The following is a 27,348-nucleotide window of genomic DNA, read 5'->3' on the forward strand; positions in this document are numbered from 1 at the left end:
CTTCCGAATGTTTGATGTGACTGGGAGAAAAAGTGCCTAAAAAAGGAGAAAGGAGGCCAGCTAACCATTTAGAAATTTTGTAATTGAAAGCTCCGGCGCATGAAACGATGGGTCTGAATGGAAGATTGTCTTTGTGAGTTTTGGGAAGACCATAAAAGTAGGGTAATTTAGGATTAATTACTTTAAATTTCTCTAATAGTTCAATACTCTTTTTGTCTTGGCCAATTAATCTTACTTTCCGAAAAAATTCTGTGGGAACGTTCTGGAGGGGATTTTTCGTCAGTTTTTCGTAAGTATTTGTGTCGCTAAGGAGCTGGTTGATTTTGTCGAGGTAGAAGTCTTTGTCCATTATTACAATTTTGCCGTCTTTGTCGGATCTACTTATTATAACATCTAACTTTTTTAGCGAGTGGATGGCTATCATGAATCTGCGGGGAACAGGATATTTCTTATGAAGGTCAGTTAAAGCATTTAGTAACACTCCTTTTAAACATATCTCTTCACGGCTGTAGTTTTTGTCAGATATGAATTTATCAAAAGCCACTATGAAGTCTAGGTTGTTTTTGCGGTCTGGCATAAGGGCAAAGGATAAGCCTAAATTTAAAACTAAATGTTGATTTACAGTAAGGGGGGTGTTGGATAAGTTTAAAACTTTGTCTTGTTGTTCAAGATTATTCCATGCGCTATCATCTATTAGGTTATTTAACTTGCGTAAAAGTCTGTTGGAATGAGTCACGCTATTATAGGCAGCAATGTCGGAACAGAATGAAATCAGATACCTGTATATGTGGTCCGTAGTGAGGAGGCAAAGATTAGATTGAGTTCCATATATCACTCTGCGTAGCACGAAGATGTCGTTTCTCGTACTTGTGGACGAATCTCTTGGTATAAATACCACCTTTTCTGTAAACTTTTCTCATTCATATACCTGAAGAGAGAGACAGCAGTCTCTGAAATATAGTACTTTTCTCTCTACATTTTGGTGTTTTTATGGGCTCCTTTTATTAGATGGAATTCTGTTGTTACAGAACATTTTTACCAGTCATTGTCAGCCCATTATGGAATTCAACCGCCTTTCCACGATTCTTCACTCACTTCCAGAAGTCAAGCCAGTTTTCCGCAAGTTTGAGAAAGAACTGAACAGACTACACCGGCTGAAAAACCAAAAACACTTTTTGGAAGAATGCCTCAAAGAACAAGTACTTCCAAAAATGTACGGATTCGGGAGATGGACTCTGCAATCAAACCCCTTCCCTCTATCACACAAGATTTTCCTGGAAGAAAGAATCACCAGTACGAGAAACGACATCTTCGTGCTACGCAGAGTGATATATGGAACTCAATCTAATCTTTGCCTCCTCACTACGGACCACATATACAGGTATCTGATTTCATTCTGTTCCGACATTGCTGCCTATAATAGCGTGACTCATTCCAACAGACTTTTACGCAAGTTAAATAACCTAATAGATGATAGCGCATGGAATAATCTTGAACAACAAGACAAAGTTTTAAACTTATCCAACACCCCCCTTACTGTAAATCAACATTTAGTTTTAAATTTAGGCTTATCCTTTGCCCTTATGCCAGACCGCAAAAACAACCTAGACTTCATAGTGGCTTTTGATAAATTCATATCTGACAAAAACTACAGCCGTGAAGAGATATGTTTAAAAGGAGTGTTACTAAATGCTTTAACTGACCTTCATAAGAAATATCCTGTTCCCCGCAGATTCATGATAGCCATCCACTCGCTAAAAAAGTTAGATGTTATAATAAGTAGATCCGACAAAGACGGCAAAATTGTAATAATGGACAAAGACTTCTACCTCGACAAAATCAACCAGCTCCTTAGCGACACAAATACTTACGAAAAACTGACGAAAAATCCCCTCCAGAACGTTCCCACAGAATATTTTCGGAAAGTAAGATTAATTGGCCAAGACAAAAAGAGTATTGAACTATTAGAGAAATTTAAAGTAATTAATCCTAAATTACCCTACTTTTATGGTCTTCCCAAAACTCACAAAGACAATCTTCCATTCAGACCCATCGTTTCATGCGCCGGAGCTTTCAATTACAAAATTTCTAAATGGTTAGCTGGCCTCCTTTCTCCTTTTTTAGGCACTTTTTCTCCCAGTCACATCAAACATTCGGAAGACTTTTGTCACAAATTCAGAGAGGCACATATACCACTTCACAACATAAAACTTTTAAGCCTTGACGTAGACTCCCTATTCACAAAAGTACCAGTACAGGACGTTCTTCAGTTTTTAAGAGAAACATTATCCCCCTATTCAGATCATTTCCCTTTGGCGCTTGACAAAATAATAAAGTTTGTTGAATTATGTGCATCTAAAAACGTATTTTCATTCGGGGAATCATTCTACAAGCAAAAATTCGGGTGTAGTATGGGTAGTCCTTTAAGTCCTATTTTAGCCAATCTGTACATGGAATACTTTGAAACTACAGTAATAAATGCAATAAAACCCAAAAACATGCTGTGGATGAGATACGTGGATGACATACTAACATTTTGGGATAATAAGTGGGGTAATTTTAATGAATTCCTCTCAAAATTAAACGCATTAGTGCCCAGCATCAAATTTAAAGTTGAATGGGAAACAGACAACAAAATTCCTTTTCTTGATGTTTTAATAATCAGAGACACGACAGAATACAAATTTACCATATACAGAAAACCAACGTTCTCACTTTCATATATTCACTACTTTAGCTATCATGACATTACTATCAAGATAGGTGTAGCTAGCAACCTATTCTTAAGAGCCTTACGAATTTGTTCCCCAGATTTCCTGGAAAAAGAATTTGAACTAATTCGCAAGCAACTTTCATCTTTAAAGTATCCTGACCATATAATTGAGAAAGCAATTCAAAAAGCAAACGTAATTTTCTACCGACCCCCTAAAGACAAGACCAGAGACACACCCAACAATAAAATAAAAATTCCCCACCTGGAGACGATTAAGAGAGTAACTCACATCCTTGGGAAATCCAACCCTTTTGCATTTACCTACCCAAATACCTTAGCCAAATCCCTGATTAACGTCCAACAAAAGACATCTCCCAAAGACTCTGGGTATATGAGATCCCATGCCAGGACTGTGACCAATCTTACATCGGATTTACAGGTAAATCACTTCCCCAGAGATTAATACAACACAAACGGTCAGTTAGGTATGGACAACAGAACTCGGCTATTTTCAACCATATAAATGAACATAACCATAGAATAAACTGGAATATGTCACGTGTAATTTATAGCAGCAACTCCCGGTACAAGAGTCAAATGATTGAATCGGCCTTAATAAAAGAGAAGCAGGTAATGAACATCTCAAAAGGGGCTTGGATATCAGATATCGTCGACGCAGTGTTCATTCAACCAACGCTTAAGAAGATTAAAGGAAGATTATCAGCGGGGGTGACCTAAATTGGCTTACTTGTGGACGAATCTCTTGGTATAAATACCACCTTTTCTGTAAACTTTTCTCATTCATATACCTGAAGAGAGAGACAGCAGTCTCTGAAATATAGTACTTTTCTCTCTACATTTTGGTGTTTTTATGGGCTCCTTTTATTAGATATATATATATATATAGTATATATATATATATATATATATATATAGTATATATATATATACATATATGTAATATATACTATATAAATTATATATATATATATATATATTTTATATATGGTAGAAGCCACGGAGGAAAGTGAAACAATGGAGCACTACAAGATCTTTCAACTCAGAGTCTGCTAAATAGTCTGCTAAGTAAAGGACCCTGGGTCAAAAGATCTTGTTTCCTTTTTCTTCGTGGCTTCTACCTTTATTTATATATTCATTGCGTTCCAAATTTTCGTGATTCAATAATATATATATATATATATATATATATATATATATATATATTATACATATACACATATACATATATATATATATATATATATACATATGCACACGTTTCTTAAGTTATTGTTTGCTAATGCGATTTAGCATCGATATATGAATATGGCAGAAGAAAGTACATTATGGTAGATACAAAATTCTTGGAGGGAAAAGTGCTGAATATTTATGTAAATCAATCAACTGTTGAGTGACAGATATGTGAGCGTGCCTTTAAGAAGGATGATTCCACAGTTCATTCACTTCTCGCATGGGTTTCTTACCTGAGGGAACTAAAATAATATCTCACGGAATACTATGCAACTCATTTACATATATATATGACTGCCTAATAAATGATATGCATATATATATATATATATATATATATATATATATATATATATAATATATATATATATATTTATATTGTCAATCGTGACGGCCTTTCCGCCATTTTATCCTCTCATACGAGAGAAGCAGCCTGGGAATTTGAACGACTGCAAGCTTGGTTGCCCCTACCCAGAGCCTCGCCACACATCCACCTATCCTAGAGCAGTCTCCTCCCCAAGGTCTCTTACTTTCAGATGCCACGCAAGACGACAGCGCCAAGTTGGCACCCCCCAAAATGGGGAATCGTGATGAAAATCTAGGCCTAAAGCAAAAGGGACCAAAGGTCGCTGACCAGTAGAAAGCCCTCCAAGGAAGTAAACCCCCCACTTTCGAAGGATGAGGAGGAGGAAACCGAAGCGTGTTTGGCCGGTCCTTCACCGATTGAGAGTCTTAGGAGGGGGACGTGCTGTCCTCTGTCCGCCCCTTCCGAGAGGCAACTGTCTCTCCCTTAAAAGGTAGGTGTCTGTTGTATGAGAACCTCGTACCTTAACCTATCCTTCCTCCTTCCCTTGGATAACATCCCATCCTTCCCTCCTATCCATACAGACATAAATCCTATCCACCGATCCTTTGTTCCTCTCCCTCTCCTGCCCTCCGGCGTGCCCTCGTGGCGGGCTTGCTTAAGACCGTTTCCCCTTGCCTGAGAGTAGCCTCTCTTCATAATGTCTAAGTGCTAACCGTTTGTAAATATAGTTGCTGCCATGTGTAATTCCTATAAGACTTGCTACGTCCATTAGTAGAAATAATCTGTATAAGTCAAATATAGTGCAGTGTAAGTGAGTGGTTAAGCGTATTAGTGTATCTGTGCTTATTAACTAGTGTTTAATTGTCGTCAATTTCCCTTTCAGGGGACGAGAGTACTTTTGCTGAACTTCCACGTAATCTGGTTACGAATCGAACCGTAGTACACATTCCACTCCAGAGAAGCCCCTTGCAGCTTCAAGCTTCAGTGGTTAACCACGGTTAACCTAATATTATTCATATATTTAATATCCTATCCGTTGTGCTGTCTTTTGTTCCTACAATTGTACAAAGTAATTGTTAAATACATTTATTGCCGGTATTTATTGTCTGTATGCCGGCTGGCGACCTCCAAGTTCCCTTCTTTTTATCTATATAAATTATGATACACGTGTGCTAATAACTACTGAAGGCCCGAGCAATCGTGAAAACGTAAGATATATATATATATATATATATATATATATATATATATATATATATATATATATATATATATATTATATATATATATATATATATATATATATATATATATATATATATATATATATATATATATAACATTTACCTATATTTCATTTCTATAACTGAAAAGCCATTAAAGATATGTTGTAATTTCTTATTATAAACTGTAAATACGTTTTTAACGAATACATCCAGACCTCACAATACTTTCTAGCTAATAAAACCTTTAAACGTTTCCTTTTTTGTTTGATCTGGTTCTGATATCCTTAATCAAAGAGTACACAAATTAAATCTGCAAATGTTGCTTTCCGTGATTTCGAAAACACAAGCAAAGATGGTATTGCGAGTTACAGCACATATGTCCATTTCTAAATGCACCAAGCTACTAAAAAGAAAGTTCTAAACTATATGTAAAGTATTTAATAAAGAAAAAATTCTAAATGCAGAGCAGGGAATTCCGAGTTTACATGAACGGCAATTTGTACGAAAATTTCAAATATTTTTCAATATACGGTCGCTGCTGCCGTTTTCACGATAACGCACACCAAACCTTTGCTGTGTACTAAAAAAATATTTCCATATCAAGGGCGACATAAACTGGCATAAAAATCATATTGTTCAACTATTCGAGAATTCATGAAACTGAACCGCAAAAAATGGTCGTAATTCAAGGTCAGCTATTGAATATAATTGCTCACTAACTGCCGAGGAATATTAGACGTTGTTTGGTAGGCATAGCACAATTCTTTTCCTTCAGTATAAAAAGTTTCTCAAAGGAAACTTTGAAGTCAAGTTATATTTACATTCATTTGATCTGGTTGAATATTTTCATTAAATATTCTTCGTTATTCAATTACAGTTCAGTTACAATGAGTTTTGGTTTTTTTATTTCTGATTACATATATAAAACTTTTCCCCATGAAGAATATATGCTTGACTATAGATACCTACTGGAGAAGTCAAATTGTGCGAAAGAGAAAACGGGAAAAAAATAACTCGGAAATTAAATATACCTTTTTTCTCTATGGTGCAAATAAGAAAGATTTCGTATAAATTGCTAAGCGGAAAGCGTTGCCAGCAGTTACTTTTATTTCCATAACGATTTCCTCAGTCCAGATGGTCATTCCATCTAATTATGGACTTTTTTGTATCTAAGTAAAAGCCTTAAAGCAGCAGGTAAGCTACCACAGACATGCACATTTTCTATGAGAAAGATCTGTCAGATGACATTAACCACACACACCCAAACGCACACACACACACACACACACACACACTTGTTGTACACATATGCATGCATACATACATATAAAGTGACTGTTTTACATTTATGTGACTATGTATCCAATTAAATACTCACAGCAGCAAGCTTTGCTCTTTCTACCATCTCTTGATGCTCTACATAATTTGCATTAGAAGGTCAGGAGGAGCATTGCATTCACCTTCTCAACGATGTGTGAGCTTAAGTATCTTGTAGCTATTCTGATTCTGGAGCTGTTATTTTATAATGTTCGTTTGTATTTGAATAAACAGCGCCTCTGAAAGAATCACAGCAATGCAAGGTGTTGTTTTAGATTCTCGAGAAAGTATAATATTTTGTTTATGATATTACGTTTATTTTACACATTTTGTTAACTAAATAACACCAACAATACGAACTGTTTAAAGCAATTGGTTTGTGATCCTCTTACTTTCTGTTTTCGTTGCTGAAACATTTCCTTACAAAAGTTTCTGGCCGATCAACGCCACTGATTTAAGTGACAATTTAACTTACGTCTAGGGTACGTTACGAACCAAAGTGCTACACTGAAACAAACCAAAAAAAGCCACTAAATTACGTAACAAGCTTCCAGCAAATAGAGCGCCAGTGCAAAAGACAAAATATTGGTAGAAGTTAAAGTGTAAAATAAAATACAGCTGAGATTAGACATGATGTAAAAAATACAAAATAATAGTAAGTCACTGAGCCTAAGGGGCTACGCTCTTCAACTCTCCGATAAACGTATAGAAAGATATATATATATACTGAATATATATAATATATAATAGATATATATAGATATATATATATAGTACCTTACATACATACATACATATATATATATTATACATATATATATATATATATATATTTAGGTACATACATACATACATATATCTATATAATATATATATATTATAAATATATATATATATATATTATATTATATATAAATAAATAATATATAAAAGTCATATCACATTACCGTGATTCATATACATACATCGAGCTACAAATGTCCTTTAATATCTTATTCGCTCTACCTCGGAATTAATATATTTTCATATATGTTTAACCGGGATGGGTTAAAGCTTCACTGTCGTCCTGGATTTGTAGGTGTCGATGGTTCGCGCCCGTGAGCCGACAAATCTCTTATCGACTAAAAAATTCCCCTTGGGTTAAACATATATGAAAAGATATTAATTCCGAGGTAGAGCGAATTAGATATTAAAGGACATTTGTAGCTCGATGAATATATATATATATATATATATATATATACATATATATGATATATATATATATATATATATATATATTATAATATATATGTATATCATATCATATCAGCGGTCAACTTGGAGAAGGAAATCTTCCATATCGAGAATAAATAAAGGCTGGGCAAAACTCGGAAAGTCGGTTGGTAGTCACCAGAGGATTCTGGAAATGATCGACTCATATCTTTCACATGGAAATGAAGTGATGGGCCGAGATGGGAAATCGCCATCCTCGCCTGGGAATTGCTCACACTTGGGACCCATATCTGTTTAATGATGGATATAGACCGCAGTCATTCCCAGTCCAGTGTTCCGATACCATGGCTTTGAGGCTTTTATGTTTAACACCTAAGTCGAGCGGATTTGAGAGTACGTTTCCTATTCGTTGAGTGCCAGGTTGCGGATGGCAGTCCATGAGGAGGGCAGCTTTTCTCTATTACGATTTCTAGGTAAGGCATATTTACGCTGTCCATTTTCGATTTACTCTTTTATTTATTTATTTATTTATTTATTTATTTTGTTGGAAGGTGGGTGGAGATGAGCGGAGATTTGTGTGAATAAAAGCACAGTGGTTGAATTTCGCAGAGGCTGCGTTGATGATTATTGTCGTTACACGATTTTTACTTCTCCATATACTGAATACTTTTATGAATTTATAAAATGGCCACATTAATTATACTGAATGAGGGCTTTTATTTATTTATTTTTTTTTTATTTATTTATTTTTTTTTGTTGAGAAAATAAGTGTTCTGGAAAAGAATTTTTTAAGATGTTCCCATTCAAGAAAACTTCTTTCGCATCACCACGTGAAAGGACTCCTCAAGGAAATCTCCCCTTAAAAGTCGAACTTCTTCCTGCAAACAAGAACAAAATACGTTCTTTGAACCAACGATCATTTTTACAGCAAAAAGGAGAAATAAAATCTCTTCAATTTCCTCAAAGGATTAATTCGGTATCTTAGGCAAAAATAAATAAATAAATAAGTAAACAAATAAAAGATAACAAAAAACAAATAAATAAAATTAAATAAAAAACTTACTTTTTCAATGAAAATTTGCCCTTCTTTTAAAATAAATGACAAAATATTCGGGTTAGAAGAAAATGCAAACTTCTCTTTGCACAAAGGACTTCGTTAAAATAATATCTAACGAAAACTATATGGGAAAAATAGGTTGTATATTTAACCAACCAACTTTCTGAAACCAGCATAGTTCTTCCAAGGCTAACGCAGCAGAGCAAAGCACCTGTTTAAACAGGAAACCAAAGCCTTGAAACATCATCCCCATAAAATGTTCCGTCTCACACAACTTATCTGTAGGGTGTTCTCAAGGGAAGCGAGAGCGAGCATTTATAGTCGAGAATCGTTTTATGGTGACCCCCAATCAAAATAAACCGTCCATATCAGCATTCGGGAAATCGTAAAATATACAACTTCTAAATGTCATGAGTATCGCATCACCACCAGGCTAACGTGGGACTCGGAACTGTGAAAGTGTCTCTGGTGCCTTTTTTTTTCCTGCAATAATTCCGAAGTGTTCCGCACAAACGGCGATTTGATATTTTTATCGAAAAACCTCTGAGTAATTTAAAATATGATTCATCGGTAATTATTATCACTATTAATACATCAATAAAAAGATGACCACCTGACGAATATAAATATTATTATTAATTAAGAATAATGGCGTAATATGAAATTATATTAATCAATCAATGACTATAAGGAATATGTAAAAATAACTTAACACGTGTATTGTATAAAATAAAGCTTTTCAAAGCGTTTTCGTTTTCATAAGAGAATTACTTTAGTAAACAGGAATAAACAGATGTATTTAAACGTGAATTATTATTTATTGAGAATTCCGTCATCTAAATAGTTGAAGGAAAGATATTATTTAAAAGAATGTAATTATCGCTACAATATCTATTCATGCGGTTTTTATCTCTGTTCAGAATTAGACTAAATATAAAGTTTAATGTGGATAAAATAAGACCATTTTCTTGAGCGGAATGTTTTAGATTATTTTATTTATGTTATGGCATCACCTTCGACATCAACTGTCATTACCACTGGAAAATAGTATCTTTATTATTATGACCTTCAACTGCTTTTCACTCTAATAACACCATAAGATCCTTTACTATGGAGTTCCTCAGTCTGAATGTAAAGTTATAACTATGAAGTTCTATAATGTTCTCTGCTCATCAGTTTCGATCCTTGTACTTAGCACAGATATCCTGAAATCTAGGCTTTCAGATCAGTGATCAATGCCTTCAATTCGGTAACAAAAATGCTCTCAGTAAGACAGAACTATTCTCCAATCTACTACGTGTTTGTGGTCACGTGAACTGCACAGAAAATGAACTAAAAAGTATTTTCAAACACATCTGCCAGTCTAAGAGCATAATCTGAAGTGATTAGCTCTGAGCTGTAAGCTTTTGACCAGAGATCTTTTACGCAGAGAATTAGGTGCCTAGTTAATTTCCCCACCGAGGTGAAACCGTTCGTGATAAATGTCCCTCTATGTACATCTAACTACCCTCATCAGTAAATTAATCAAGCAATCCCTTCCTACACCACAGCAGGGGAGGCAAAGTCTCAATGAATTCTCGACACATCGTACCCTCTGCTCATCAAAGGGTTGCAAGGAACTGAGGGACAACCCTAATAGCGACTACATGGGGCCCCTCGCACGTAAAATGATTTGTGGGTATGTAAGTGGCAGCTGATGCTGTGGAGGCATTTTGTATATTGTGCCGCTGAAAGATGAACGTGTCTGTGTATGTTAGTCTTTACTCCTCCTTACTCATCCCTATTGGGGGAAACAGTCGAATTCTAACGTACGTATATATATATATATATATATATATAATATATATATATATATTTATGTATGTATGTATGTATGTATATATATATACGTGTGTATCTTTGATAGCCGAAGGTGAAAATTATTATTCATTTTAACCAAGCCAGTTTTCGAATTCTGGCCAGCGCGGAAACCCTAATCAATATATAGTGAATTCGACATAAAAGATATTTATGGCTTAATATTTGCGAATATAAAACAGTCATGAATGTATAAGTGACATAAATTCATCTATAAAGTGTAAAAGGAAAACAATGTGTTTCCAGGTCTGATTCCTTGTCATAAGAATGAGTTTGAAAATATACTTTTATTCAGTCATACCTCATAAATCTCTCTTTAAGACAGCCGTGCACTTCCCACTTTTCCCCATCGGAAACATATATCATTCGTTCAGATCAGCATTAAATCTGGTGATCGAAACTGAACTGCCCCTCAAACAGGTCTTAAATCTCCATTTTTAATCTAAAAAAAGACATTCAAAGGAGGATGATGAACACAATCCTTTGCAATCCGACTGGAAATTTCAGAGAAGCAATTGTACAAAAGCAAATGAGTGAACGGATTCACGCACGACTTGTAGGATAATGCACTCTCACCGGCGATGCACCATACCATAACTACATCTGACAGAGAGAGAGAGAGAGAGAGAGAGAGAGAGAGAGAGAGAGAGAGAGAGAGAGAGAGAGAGAGAGAGAGAGAAGGGGGCGGGGGTTTGTCGACTGTAAGGTACAGAAATCTAAAAGATAAGTTCTATAAAATAAGATATCATATAAACATAAAAAAACTCACTTGACAAAAGCAATCTACATTCAATTTCTAGATGCATATGACGACTTTGACATAAAAGTTTTACAACAGTGCGAAAGCAATAAAAGAGGCAAAATTATATAATCAACTTCTTTGTTTCACAATAAAACTATACCGTCAATAATGAATACCTTCATTCAACGTACTCATACAGATGTCAATGGACTACAGCAAATTTGAACATTGAGTTTATCAAGAGTAGACTTTCGCTGTTATATAGAAAACTGTGTATAACAAGGCGTGATGCGACCTCCAGCTTACCCGGGACGCGTGCAGATCTTCCCCTTATGCATAAGTTGTAAACATTATATTCCTAACTTAACATGAAGTGGTCTTCGTAATCAATACTCATACTTAGTACTACTTACATTAACAACAAGGATCAAATAAAAATGACACAAATTAAACACGTTCATATATTCTCAGTTATAAGTGGAAACACAGCCTAAATTCAGTACACCAAATAAATAAAAACATTAACATCTATGGTCAAATTGAGTCTTGTTTTACCAAAGAAAATTAAAATAAATACGTTATATTTTATTAGAAATAATGTTCTTTACCATTTAGCATGCACATTATTTACTCTTTACATTTTCATCCTAATAAATAAAGCATAAATATCCTATCCCAAAATTCGTATATCTTTAACTCAACGCGAATCAACTTTTCCAGACCTTTTTAGGCTCTTCCATAGGGCTTTCTTACCCCCCAAAACAACAACAACAACTATAACAACAAAGTAGTCTGTAGGCTTACTCCCTGAGTAAGCAAAAATACGTTTTGTTAAGAAGCGATGTCTAAAAAGATAAAAATACCAATAAGTGATAAGTTCTTTGTGTAGCTCACATAATTCAGGTGCCAGTAAGCACTTACAAGACACCATAAAGCATTACTTTCGAACACCAATTACCTCCTCAACCTAAAAATGAGAAAATGACCCTTAACTGGCCTCCAAAACAAGTATAGAGAACATCAACACAGACATATTTCATTTGCTTTTTCTCTGCAATTCTTTACATGTTTCACGCTCTTAATTGAACAGGCAAGTGGCTGTTCTGATTTAATGGTAAAAAGAAATCCGTGTTTTAAAACAAGAAATAAAGGACGCTAATCGACAGGGAAGATTTTTGAACGAGTACAAAACGAATTGTTCCTTTTATCACCACTGATATCCTGGCATAGAAAATGTCATGGAACATGGTCTCAATACAGAGAGAACATGAATTCTAAAAATGGAAAAACTTCAGTTTTAATTACTGGAAATACCCCTAAACACTGAGTACTGGCATCAAAATTAAGATATTTAATTCTAGTAAAAATAGCAAGAAGATTATGTGCAAGTCCACAATTCTTCTTTTCTCCCTTAATGGCTTTTCACCCTATGTAAAACAAATTATGTCAACATTTCCCCTACATGAATAGGACAGATAATGAAACTTACTGATAGTTGCATAAATCTGCTGTTCTGCAAAAGAAGGTAAATTTTTACAATACAATTTACAACGAATACGCTTCAATAGAAATTCTCGCTAAGTTTTCGTGATGTTGATGGAAAGCACTGTAAGTAATTACAACATATTTAAAGGCGGTGGCCCACGTAAGAGGAGCTGTAGAAAAATAAATATATAAAATAAAAAAATATAAAAAAAGAGAGAGGGGACACCTTACAATGTGCAAAAGAGAAAGCCAAGCTGAACCACTACTTACTGTCGTATGAATGTTTGACAGAGAAACATACTCGTATGAATACATTACTTCATTCAGAGGCAAATACTCCAATACAAAAGATCAAAACGTTGCTAACAGCATAGTACAGCACACAAGACGCAAAACCTAGAGTCTTACAGTCGGCTGCAAAAGACTTCAAATACCCAAGAGTACAGTCAGACTGCAGATCAACTTTTATGATCTCAAGATACAATTGGTAAGTCTGAAGAGCAAATGGAAAGGATAAAAACATCAATAACAGACATTTTCGAGTAATTTTTGAATGGCAACAAGATGTCTTCCAAAGTACATGAGTCTCAAATCCACATATTGTGAGTGTGCGCGTGAGTGTGCGTGTCAGGTTTGTGCGCGCACGCAACAGCTTTCTTGTCAATAAACAAATGTTCAAAACAAATGTTCAGTTAATTTCATGACAAAGCAAACAAATGTTCAATTGATTTCATGACAAAGCAAATAAATGTTCAATTAGTTTCACGATAAAGCAAACAAATGTTCAATTAGTTTCACGATAAAGCAAACAAATGTTCAATTAATAAGTTACTATACAATGATGTTTTTACGTAAAATAAAGATAGCTTTGGTAATATTATGAATACTGGATAAAAAGTTCACCTTTAATCCAGCCTACATATTGGACTTCACTTTACAGTTATCAACAACCTGAACTTCAATTGTTTCCAGCATATGCGAATAAAAATAAGCAAAAAACAGCTAATCAGTTATTTTAAAAAAATCATTCGTTCGCTATACTGGAACTTAAGACGGTAAAAACCTGCAGGCAGATCGTACAACTCCAACTAACAATCTCTACGTGGCCATTGGGAGTGCGTTCGAGAGCAAACCACCCCAAAAATCTCTAAAAACCAACAATAACGTTATAAAAATAACGACCTGGAAACCTGGAAAATTGTAGGAGAAGGAGGAAGAGAGGGATGGAGAGGAGCAGGAGGATGGGGGAGTGAAGGGGGAGGGGAAGGAGAAAGAGGAGGAAAGATCTTCAAGGAATGTTGCTCGTGATGCTGCAGTGCGGTTAGGCACCGCACCTAGAGATGCGCGCGGCGTTATTACACCAAGGAGGAACGAGAGCAGCGCTATTAAGGACCGAGATCCGGAGCTATATTGACAGATAGACAGACAAATAGTAGAGTTCAAATTAGGGTACGTAGACATCAAGTTATATTTAAAATACCAAGGGGGATAATTCATCAACATACATAAAAAATACAGTAAACAAAAGAAAATATTTAAAATTGATAAGCTTTTTAAAGACAATCAAGAAAAAAGAAATAATACCAAAATCAAGAAAAAAAAAAAAGAGGCAACAATACACGAATGAGGCCAGACACTTTCCCAGGAAAGGAAGCACACACACCTCATATTGGTGTAATATCTGCTTCCTGCCAGACGTCTATTCTCATAAGATAAAATGGGGAAACCGCATTGAGAGAGAGAGAGAGAGAGAGAGAGAGAGAGAGAGAGAGAGAGAGAGAGAGAATTGCACAGATTTCAAATATTTGGATGTACAATAACCAGAGTATCATCACGAGAGGTATATATATATATATATATATATATATATATATATATATATATATATATATATATATATATGTGTGTGTGTGTGTGTGTGTGTGTGTGTTAATTTTTATCACATGCAAAGCGATATTTGTGGTGTAATGTCCAATTCAGTATACCTTTGGACAACTTACACCAATTATTATTATGACTATTAATTCTTATTCCCCTTGAAAATAAATTATTCCTGTGGTACAGTGAACTGGATACTAAGTGACATTTGTGCTTAATTTTTGTGAACACACAAACAGACAGACAGATAGACACACACACACACACACACACACATATATATATATATATATATATATATATATATATATATATATATATATAAATACTTATCACACACACACACGACACATATATATATATATTATATATGTATATGAAAGGAGAGAGCTAGCGTCTTAACCTCTTCCACTCTGATTGCTGTCCACTACAAACTACTAGGTACATAAGTATACAAATCTGGTCAACAGAAACAATGGGTTTTTAATAGAAGGTTGATTCACTATGGCATCGAATCTAGGATCTTTCACAAGAGAGGCAAGCAACTTGACCACTGGATCACAAATACCCCTAGCACACACACACACACACACACACACACACACACACATATATATATATATATATATATATATATATATATATATATATATATATATTTTCTCATAACTTATAGATGTGTGAGTTTATGTGTGCGTGCGTATGTGTGTCTCCAAGGTCAGCAATGCTTCTCTCCTTAGATATTTGTCTCTATGCAAGAGTAAGAACATCAACGCTACAATCTGTAACATTTCTTTAAATACTACCTGAAGTTTCGAAAATCTCTCTGTTGCCTTCACCAGTAAGGAAATTTGAAAAAAGTTTGTAAAGGAAATATTTACTGGAATTTTCCTATTTTTCAAAATAACAAATAACAGACAAGAAAAAAAAAACGGAAACTTTTAGTTATAACATATTGTCAGTACCCTCACGATATTTAACAAAAGCAAGGAAAAATTGCATCCTATAGCCATCTCTCTCTCTCGTCTATGAATGGAAGCAAGCTACGGAGAAACCGGAACAAAGCGCGCCCCTTTATAAAATCTCGTATATGGCCTCTTATGACAAGAAGGGTCACAGTCCTCGCAGCATGAATGACTACCAACCTCTCACTCTTTGAACTCGCATAACGGAAATACTACAGAGGCGTATGTGTTTATTCAAAGACCGCAGATAAGTATGTGTTGGAAGGAGGGTGCGTTTGGTGAGGAGACAGTAAACGCGCTTATGGTGTCCAATGCATATAAATTAAATTATAAGTTGTCTTTTAATTTTATGGCTGATTATGCTTTACAAGAGGGTTATTTTATAACCTGGAATATCATATGCGCTCTCTCTCTCTCTCTCTCTCTCTCTCTCTCTCTCTCTCTCTCTATCTATATATATATATATATATATATACACTATATATATCATACACACACACTTATATAGAATAGAAAGTATACTGGTCACTTTACCAGATATATATAAGTATTTGCAGTATCCATAATGCCCATTTAATTTCTCATTTTCTTCACACTTTATGGGTATGCCTCTCACTTCATAACCTAGAAATCCAAGTAATTAACAAATGAAGAAACCCTTACTTCCAGTGAGGAGACTCGAACTCACGGACAGGGTTGGGGTGACGTTCTACTGCAGCACTAGCTCCTCTGACATGGCGAAAAAATCGGGAAGTTGAGAGATCATTGGCACTATTCCAAACAAACAAACTTTGCACATTAATTACAATTCCCAAGATACTCCAGAAATACTAACTACTTCGCCTTACACAAAAACGTATTTTTTTAAATCAAATTATAATCGAACAGCATAATAGGAATACTTCAATCCTTTCCAGCAGTTTTGCTCTCCCAGCCCTCTTTGTGCTCCTTATGCAGTTGAGTGCATTCACTTCAGATATTCGCAACCCCCGACCCCTCTCCTTTCAGCAAACAATTCTCCCCACCCCACAATAATCTACCTCCCCTTTCCCCCACCCCCTCCCCCCTCCCCATAAGATGGGGAAGCAGGTGGCAATGGTTGGGCCTGCTCCATACGTGCTTTAACAATGACATCTGGCAGGAGGCAAGGCCTTTTGTCTCTTTGTATTCCCTTGTGGTACCTTTGTGTGCAAAGTTCGTGCTCAACGAGCCATTTCCCTTGTTATGCGATGTTTAAAAACAAAAAGAATTCTCTCGCCGCCACACGCACGCAAAATCAGTGTTTGGGTACAATTCAGGGTTATTATCCGCATTAGAAAACATACCCTCACATTCCTCGATAGTTACCACGACCTCCATAACAAGGATATTCCAATTCATTTACCATATAAGAATTTGCCTAAAACCGAGCGGTCTTTTAGCGCTCAGGAGTGTATCAAAGTTGACTGCTGAAATGATGTGGTGTTCAGTGTTCATGCATGCGAAATATCTAAACTACATCCCACAAAATGACAAATCATCATCCACAAACACACATATGCATATCTTTATTTATTTATTTATATATATATATATATATATATATATATATATATATATATCTTTTTCTTTTCCTTTCCCACCGTTATCCCTACATTAAAGGGTCGGTTGCCTGATGCGCCTTCTCCACTGCCTTCTATGAAAGGCATCATCCTCTACCAAACCTCTTCTCTCTATATCGTCCTTCACTTTATCTCACCATCTAATTCTCTGTCTCCCTCTCGATGTTCCTCTAACATGTTCCTCCCAAGCCCTCTTCACTCTCTCCTTGTCATCCATCCTCAATACATGCCCATACCATCTTAATCGTGACTCTCTTATCACCTCTGTAATCTTTACTAAGCCTGTCCCTCTTCTTATTTCATCATTTTCCAATCTCTCAAGCAGCGATATTCCCATAATCCACCTCAGCATTCTCATCTCTGTTTTCTCAAGCTTTATCACATACCACTCCAGCTACCTCTCTTCACTTCACCCATGCAGCTTTTATCCTACTGTCAACTTCAGCCTCACATCCTCCCTCTTGGCTTAAAGTAGATCCTCAATATTTAAACTTTTCTGCCTGTTTTATAATCGAGCCTCTTCTTTCTTGTATTACTATTCTGTCTTTAACTGCCGTATGCCCTACTGCTCAGCAAAACCTCTGTTTTATCCACATTCACCTTTAAGCCACCTCTCTCTAAAGACTCCTGCCACTCTCCAACCCTTCTCTGTAGGTCTCGTCATTTTCAGCAGTAATCTCCAGATCATCGGCATACAACAACTCCCACAGCTCTTCATTCCTGATCTCTTCACTCAATACATCCATGACCAGCACAAACAAAAATGGGCTTAATGCTGACCCCTGGTGTAATCCAACACTAACTTCAAAGCTTTCTATTTCCACAACTGCTGTTATCACTTTTGTGCTCGTTCTTTTATATATCATCTCGACCAGCCTAACCATTTTTTCTGGGACTTTCCTTTCCCTTAAACACCAAAACATCACTTCTTTTTGGATTCTATTGTATGCTTTCTCTAGGTTTAGAAATGCACAATAGAGATCCTGGTTTCCCTCTAGCTGTCTTACTCTGAAGATGGCATCCACCGTCCCTCTTCCTCTCATGAATCCATACTGCTGTTTCCCGATCTTTACAATCTCTCTTAATCTCTCATCTAGTATCTCTCTAAAACTTTCAATCCATGCTCTCTTAGTTTAATTCCCCGTAATTACCACAATCCATGACATCTCACTTCTGCTCATATATATATACCATTAGACTCTCCTCCCAGTTCCTTGGCATTTCTTCCTCTTCACATATTGCTTTTAATAAATCCAGCATCCATTTCTCCCCCTCTGTACCTAGTAATTTTATAATTTCAATTTAGAACTCCGATGGACCTGGTGATTTACCATTCTTCATTTTCCTTAATGCTCCCATCACTTCTATATCCTGCATCTCCATCACTGGTCCCTCCACCCTCTGTGCTTCCCCCATCCCCTCTCTGTCATTTTCAGTATTTAACAGTTGTTCAAAATACTCTCGCCATCTCTTCTTAATGTCTTCATCCCTAGACAATATATTTCCATTACTATCCGCCATCTCTTCTTAATGTCTTCATCCCTATACAATATATTTCCATCACTATCCTTGATGACACTAAATTTACCCACCCACATCCTGTCTCTGCCTTTTCCTTAAGTTTGAAATCTTATAGATATCCTTTTCTCCTTTTCTTGTTCCTAGTCTTTCATTCAACTGTTCTGCCGCCCTTCCAATAGCCTACCCTCCCTCTCGCCTCTCTTTCCTCTTCTCTGTACCTTTCCTCTGCCCCCTGTGCATGCCTTACTTTCCAGTCCTTAAATGCTATTGATTTTCTTTTAATTAATTCTTGCACCTCTCCATTCCACCACCACTTTTCTCCTCTCGACACTCCATATAGACGCTGGTTCTTCCCACCAGTTCCTCTGCTTCCCCCACACATTTCTCTCATGTCTGCCCAGATATTTTCCACTCTGTTACCCTGTCCAATTTCTATGTTGCCCCTTTCCAGACAACTCTCTGTCACAGTCCTCCTAAATTGCAACCCCTTTTTTTCCTTTAAGGTCCCATCATCATTCTAGATCTTCTCTTTCTCATCTTGGGTTTCCTACCTCTCATTTTAAAGTCCATCACCACCAACCTAAGCTGTTTAACACAAACTTCTCCCAACATCACTTTGCAGCTGGTCACATTGCTTTTGTTGGCTCCTCTAACTAGGATGTAATATATTTGGCTCTGCACTCCTCCACTTTCATAACTTATCAAGAACTTATCTAACTTTTGAAACCATGTGTTCATACAGACCAATTCAAAACTCTGAGCCATCTCCAATAAATAATCCCCATCTTCATTTCTAATTTCAAACCCATGGCTTCCTTGTACCTCCTCATACCCATCTCTTCTCTTTCCCACCCTGCCATTCATATCAGCTCCTATTATTAGTTCCTCTTTCACTGTTCTCATGGCAGCTTCAAACTCTTGTCTAAATAATTCTTTCTCTTGCTCTTGGCACCCCATCTGAGGAGTGTATGCTGATACTATATTTACTACCTTGTCCCCTATTATTGGAATCTTTAAAAGCCTATCCTTTACTCTTTTTACTTCTACTACTTTTTCCTTCCATTTGTTACTATAATTCCAACTCCATTTCTTCCCTCTCGTGACCCGTTGTAATATAGCTTATACCCATTTCCTATCTCTCTAGTTCCACTCCCTTTCCACCTAGTCTCCTGCACACACAAGAAATCTATCCTCCTCCTCGCCATCACATCTAACATCTCCCTCAGTTTTCCTGTTAAGGGCGTTACAGACGACCATTATAACTGTCAGTAAAAATAGTGACAATATTCTATTGGTGTGAACTACTGTCAGTATACCGAACACACGTTCATTATTGAATACTGATTGAGCCGTCAGTAATTCAGTGTACCCGCGTCGAATGGTTGTGCTCTTGGCTTTCAAGTGACATGAGAAACAAGCAGTTACTATGGCTCTTTGGCTAAAGAAAAGACGCAAACGTAGAAAGTGGGTCAAAGACTGGATTGGTAAGCGTAACATTTTTACGCATTTAAACTTTTTGAATGAAATGAAAACGACCGATATGAATGATTTTAAAAGTTATTTCCGGATGGATGAAAAGACCTACAATAAACTTTTGGAGATGGTAAGGCCATACATAACTAAAAAAGACACTGTTATGAGGGAGAGCATCTCTGCAAATGAAAGCCACATCCTCTACAATTGCGTCAGCTTTGATTGATTTATATATCTCCATTAACTTCTCATATGCAACTATTTTCTTGTTCTTCTTCATATAATTTTTAGCTTCGAACATCCCATAACTCTGGTAATCCTTGGAGAGCTGAAATAAATTACCAAAGGAGTAGTTTCCCTTGCTGATCAGAATGACAATACTGACAGTCCAGTGAACAAACCATCATTAATTTAAGCCCCACCCACATACTGTCAGTAATATTGATCGTCTGTTTAGCCCTACGTTCCAAGTACCTGCCCTTATCTTCCACTCTTTCACTAACTTCTTTGGCCACAGTCGTGAACCATGTGGTACCCCTCGCCCATTTATCACGCCAGTAGGAGATTCTGACGCGCATTGCTTACAGGGGATGCCTAGCCGTACTCAAATTCCTTAAACCATCAGGCATAATTTATTGTTTAGCAAAGGGGTTTTTACGACCGCATACCCTTGCTGTCGCCAACCACAGTAATTGGAAGTGGGCCTAGCCTTTGACTAAAAAGTCCACCTGCAAGGCAGCAATTTCCACAGTTATTAGCAGTGACCCTAGCCCTTTACTAAAGACTGCAAGGCAGCAGTTATTGGCAGTGGGCCTATATATATATATATACATAAATATATGTACATCAAATGATGATGCTGTGATAATTACAATTTAAGGAGAGAAAGATTGATGTTTTCACTCTTAGTGAAACCAAAGGGAAAGGACTCTGTGTGTGCATGAATGGGAAGAAAATGTAGGGATTACTTCTGGGGATGATGGAGAATGCAGAGCTAATGGAAAGGTGGCACTAATAGTGTTAACCGGAAGGTTTAAAGACACGGAAGTGGAAAGATTAGATAAAGAGAGCGTGAAATGTTTCTGGATGCTTCTGGGAATGAGGGTAGAAAGGAGGAATAAAAACTGTAGGGGGTAGGATGAGGAAATCAGAAAACTACAGATTATTTTAGGTGCTATTGTATATCAGAAGGAAAATCTGGTACAACTATTCAAAATGACGGAGAGTAGTTAAGCAGAAAATGGGAGAGCAAATGACAGAAAGTAATAAAAACAGAGAAGTGAACCAAATCTTTCTAAGGAAAACAATTTGTTCTAAAGGAAAGTAAATACAAGTAGAGGCTAGATCCACGTTCGTCAAGTACACCCTTTAATATTTATTTTCAAACTTTTTCATTATTGTTCTATAGCATACTCTTGGCGAATAAATCACGAATATAGCGTCAAATAAAAAATCGCTGTTTGAAATATTGAAGTAATAAACTGAAGGAATTGGTATTTTCAAGATATATTTATTGCAGAAGGCATAAGGGGAGGGGGGAGCCAGAGTTGAAAGCAGGAGTGGTAAAAGCTAGTTACCTGTGAGCTTGTGCAAGTGACTGTTGTGGGTATAAGGAGGTTAAGCAATGGGCTGAAGAATGGAATAACGTCAAAAGTTGATGGGATTAGCAGTAAGTCTGCAGCACGATGATAAAAGTGTAAAGTGTGGCTAACTAGAGTTTGTAAGGTGTGTCTGGATGAAGGAACTTCTCTGGAGTGGGTTAAAGACATAACTGTTCGTGTATATACAAACACAAAGCTGACAGTTGAGACTATTGGAATTATATGAGAATAACATTTCTTACTGTATCAGAAATTGTGTATGACAGGATCTTTATTGAGAGGGTAAGACAAATGACAGAATGATTAAGCGAGGAAGAACGCTGTAGGTTTAGGAAAAGGAAGAGTGAAAGTGGATCAAATATTGTTAATAATCACGAGAAAAGTTTGAAAGTAAATCTCTACGTAGGTAGCATGCATGGAACTAAAACAAGCATGACAGAATTGATGGAGAAGCAAATAATCACGAGAGAAGTTTGAAAGTAAAGCTCTACGTAGGTAGCATGCATGGTATGGTGTGGAAGATAAGTTGTTGAGAGCGATCGTACTGATGTGAAAGTTGGTTTGAGACAAGTGAGGTTTTCACCTCCTAGAAGGTGTGATCATTTTATTTACTGAGTGATGCATTAGGTCAGAGAAATGAAATTAAATATAAATACAAAGTTGAGGGATAAAAAAATGGGTTATGAACGGAACGTGGACTGACGGTTTTTTTTTTTTTAATAGATTTAAGTTTCACATATGATACAATACAGACTGAGATAATGAAAAAAAAACTGGCATAAATTACTGAAAGAGTTTGAAAGAGTATGCGAGACGAGAAAGTTGGAATACACATAAACAGCGCTAACGTTATAAAATTCAATAGAATCAAGGAGGTTGGAGCAATGGATGCTAATATTGATGGGAGATGAATGGAACCTACTGACTAGCATCAGTATTTGCAAGTAAATATTAAAGGAAGAGAGGAGAGGCTAGACCCACAATAGGTGGAGCAAGGAAGGTAGCCGGAAGTGGGCAAAACATTGAAAAGACACCCGAAGTCACCAGGGAAGTCAAAGTGTGAATGTATGAGGAAAAAAGGCAGCGTCTCATGAGATTAACAATTGCTTGCATAATGCAAATGGCATAAGAGAAACCAGGTACAAGGTTAAAAATGTGGAAATAATGATAAGTGGTAAAAAGGTTAAGTGTACGAAAGGCTAGATCAGTGTTTTACGACCGTCTGTTCATGCAGCGCAGCATGATGAAATGAGTAAATAATTTTGAAGGTTGAATTTTCCGTATATGTGCATAAAGTGGATTGCGGTTTGGAAGTTTTCTATAAATGGGCTCATCCAATATCCAGTTGTTAAAATATAATGAGGAAATTACTGTTAAAATATAATGAGGAAATTACTATTTTTTCTCTTAAGCCACGCCGTTAAGGGAAATATTAATTTTGTGAGTTAAGTATATCTTAGTTTTACCAGACCACTGAGCTGATTAACAGCTCTCCTAGGGCTGGCCCGAAGGATTAGATTTTTTTTTTTACGTGGCTAGGAACCAATTGGTCACCTAGCAACGGGACCTACAGTTTATTGTGGGATCCGAAGCACACTATATCGAGAAATTAATTGCTATCACCAGAAATAAATTCCTCTGATTCCACGTTAGCCGAGCCGGGATTCGAACTTCGGACCACCGGATTGGCAGCCGAGCGCGAAAACCACTCGTCCAGCGAGGAACTTTAATTTTGTGAAACATATAATACATACACACATGTACGCATATAAAGTATAATATACACATATATATGTGTGTGAGCATGTATAAACACAATAACAAACAGCAGACTCAATATATGTTTTCCTAAAAGTTAAAAAAATACTTTCCTATATGAATACAGCATAGAAGAAAGATGAATAAAAAGTGGAAACAAAGCATTTCCGTTCTATATAATGCGCAGAATATTTTGTCATTGTCAGTTTCTGCACGGTCATTCTTAACTTCATTATGTGAAGGTTGCCATGACGTGTTCTTATTCAGTCTTTACAAATAGGAAAAGAGAAGCACCCCAAAGGGGATATAAAAAGAAGTTAAACCTAAACCCAACATGGATAGACATACCAGCCTTTAAAAATCAGGAAGATTATACAAACGAAGAAAACACATGAACAGTTATTTCGAAGGAATAGTTTTTCTGTTTGTTTCTTGAAGGCAAAAAGTTCAAAGATTAAAATACTATTAAAAAAAATTTCAGTAATCTACTCCTTTCTTTCTATGCACTGAACATTCCTCCAAGACAATTCCAAACCTAAAATTAATTCATAAGTAAATTTTCTGATAATTAATTCTTTTTATGAATAATCCCTAATAATAAAAAGACTGACGGTGGGACCACACACACTTTTAGTGAGTAATACATAATAACGGATCTTTCTACATTACTTCTTCAAAGAGACTGAGTCACGTCTTCCTAAATAGTACTGGAGAACTTCCTTCCTGTAAACTTGCTATGCTGTCCTATTCAATCTTCCTGTCGATTACGCCACACTGTTACATTAAATGAAATTACACATTATGCCAAAGAAATATGTTCATCCGTGTAACCAATATAAGATTCTTCTTGTATGTATGACAAATTAAAAAAGGACTAACACTATGAAAATACAGCCATTGGGATCATCCCGTCTATCATAACTGCAATTCTATACTACAATCTATTTTTTTAATACTAGTATATGATCTGGATTTCGCTTTACCGTTTTCTCGATTTTACTAAGATAACGTAAACTAATAAAATCAGATGAAATACAAACCAAACAGATCATATATATATACTATATATATATATATATATATATATATATATATATATATATATATATATATATATATATATATATATATATATATATACACACGTGTATATATAAATACATATACTATTGTGAGGATTCACTTTGGATCCTCTTTTCTTTTGTTTTTTCAGCTTAACGGAAAATTTTAAGCGAATAATTCTGTGAAGAGGAAAAGCTAGAAGACAAGAGTTTCCTTTCCGTGTTGTGATTGGCTTAAGGGCCCCTTGAGAGTATTTTGCCTTAGCAGATTTCTTCTTTCATATTCTTGCACCAAACGAAGATAGAAAACACCTTAATGGACTTCTCCCCTCGATATTTCCCAGATGATTTATGAATTGTCATCACCCCATCAGGATTATATACTGAACGATGTCAAATCCCGAGAAGGGTCACCCACACTTGAGGGACCTGTGGCACCTTTTCCATTGTAGTATGGTGCCCAAACTAATCTAGTAAAAGCCACTAAATCGAGAGTTTCCTGACAAGTCCCAAAAATTCACACGTCTCACTGGAGGTCTCCCTGGCTAACTCCAACCTTCTACCTGACTTCACCCCTTTTTACCTGACCTAACCCGTCACCATTGCCGTCGGACCCTCGCGTCCCGACTCTGCCTCGCCACATCTGCAGGACCCTCGTCTCTTTCGACCCACGTGTTTATCATTGTTCTTTCTACGTTCGCACCTCTCTCCCGGCTTTCAGTGTTTCTTTCGGCAGAGATGAAAGATCCGTGACGAATCGCCCCCTCAAGGAACTCAGTCTTGTTTTTAAAACAAGCCTTATGCTAAGGTCACACATTCACGTATCAACGTACAGACGCCCACGCATGAGCGGAAATTGGTAGTTGGCAACAGCTTACGTCAGTAAACCGTAAATGTAACGTAAAACGTACGTAAAAGTGCAGACGTACGATAACGGGTCGTCCGGGCGCTAAGCTCTGCCCACTAGGGCGCCGTAGCCCGTTCCAGTTTTGAAATGTTCAAAACAAGTCGTGGATGGTCACGCCAAATGTCACCTGACGTAGCTCCGGGCATTGCACGTGGGACCCACTGTGACTATTGCAGGGTAGGTGCTAGGGTCACCTGCATTGTTCGCCGTCATTGTTTTCTTTCCGCCGCGAAACACGTGGGCCTCCTAATGGCGCTGTAGCCTACGGGGAAACCGATTCGCACATTTACAACCCTGTACGACATGACAACGTTGTAGCATGGTATAAAAGGTCAGGTCGGCGCCCTCAAGTCAGCTGTTGTTTCCGTTTCCCGAGACCAGCAGTCTCCTCCAAGTACTCTCCATAACGCCCTTCAAGATGCCGAACCTTCTAAAACGACCAAGGAAGGGACCATCAACGTCACATCTTCTTGCAGGACCTTCTTTTGGCCCGGAGAAGACTCCTACAGCCACTCCTGCAGACATTCAGGAAGGGGAAAATGTCAACTTCCACCTACAGGAGTCGGCGTTGGATGAGATTCTGAGTGATGACAGCGACACGGAAACTCCATGACGCCTTACCGCCAAGAGGAGTGGCCAAGGGGCGAGCAGACGACTGACGGACCGGGAGAAGTGGATATTGAACATATTCCACTTCCTCAAGCCCCACATCGTCCGTCAGAAGCCGAAGATGTTGGGACTACCACTGGTATGTATGTATATTATAATGTTTGACTTAATTTTTTTTTTATTTGTTGAAAATATACAATATTCTGCAGTACATGCAGAATTCTACCAAAGTGAATTTACAACCTGGATTTTCAGAATGCAATATTTTTACAGTCTCTCATACATGTTCCATCACTTTACAGTGTGCTCTGTTTACAGACCGGCCATTTTGTACCCTACAGCCCCACAACGGTGGGCGTGGTAACGACGTGAAGTTGACGTACATAGAACGTTACACTATCGGATTAAGTTCCAGGTAGGCGTCCGACCTTGCTTGCGTTGCGCGTACATTTGCGGCGCAATTTACGGTGCTGGCTTTACGTCCGTCAGCCCGTGTCCTGTTTACCACCTGTTTAAGGTCATTTCACCGCGATGATGCCCACGATCCACATACGTGGGCATACGCCGTCGTGATACGTGACTGTGTGACCCCAGCATTAACCAATGTCTTGAGGCTGAAACAAGTAACTACAACCTGTGCATCAGGACTGCCTTTGAGTCCACCTGCTCGAATCTTGACTAATGAAAGCACTGATTTTTCCAACCTCTGGTGAACCCCTGCAAGCGACCCACGTCCTTCAGCCGATGCCCTGGTACAGCTCTACGCCTGTCACGCCATGGACTAAGGTAAGTGAGGAGAGTAAA

General features: G+C 37.0%; 2 protein-coding genes across 5 annotated transcripts in view; both read right to left on the reverse strand.

The window, feature by feature from the left end:
- Positions 1–27,348, reverse strand: part of LOC135196257 (tripartite motif-containing protein 3-like) — an 879,736-nt gene that overhangs the window by 374,867 nt on the left and 477,521 nt on the right. The window lies entirely within an intron of this gene.
- On the reverse strand, positions 19,634–20,092 carry LOC135195917 (uncharacterized). Its single transcript, XM_064222421.1, has one exon. The coding sequence runs from the start codon at positions 20,090–20,092 to the stop codon at positions 19,634–19,636; it is 459 nt and encodes a 152-aa protein (XP_064078491.1).

Source organism: Macrobrachium nipponense, chromosome 17, assembly GCF_015104395.2.
Source record: "Macrobrachium nipponense isolate FS-2020 chromosome 17, ASM1510439v2, whole genome shotgun sequence".
In the NCBI taxonomy this organism is placed as follows: Eukaryota; Metazoa; Arthropoda; class Malacostraca; order Decapoda; family Palaemonidae; genus Macrobrachium; species Macrobrachium nipponense.

Excerpts from the sequence above, each read along its gene's own strand:
- LOC135195917 (XM_064222421.1), bottom strand. The coding sequence starts at position 20,092 with ATGGGGTGCCAAGAGCAAGAGAAAGAATTATTTAGACAAGAGTTTGAA.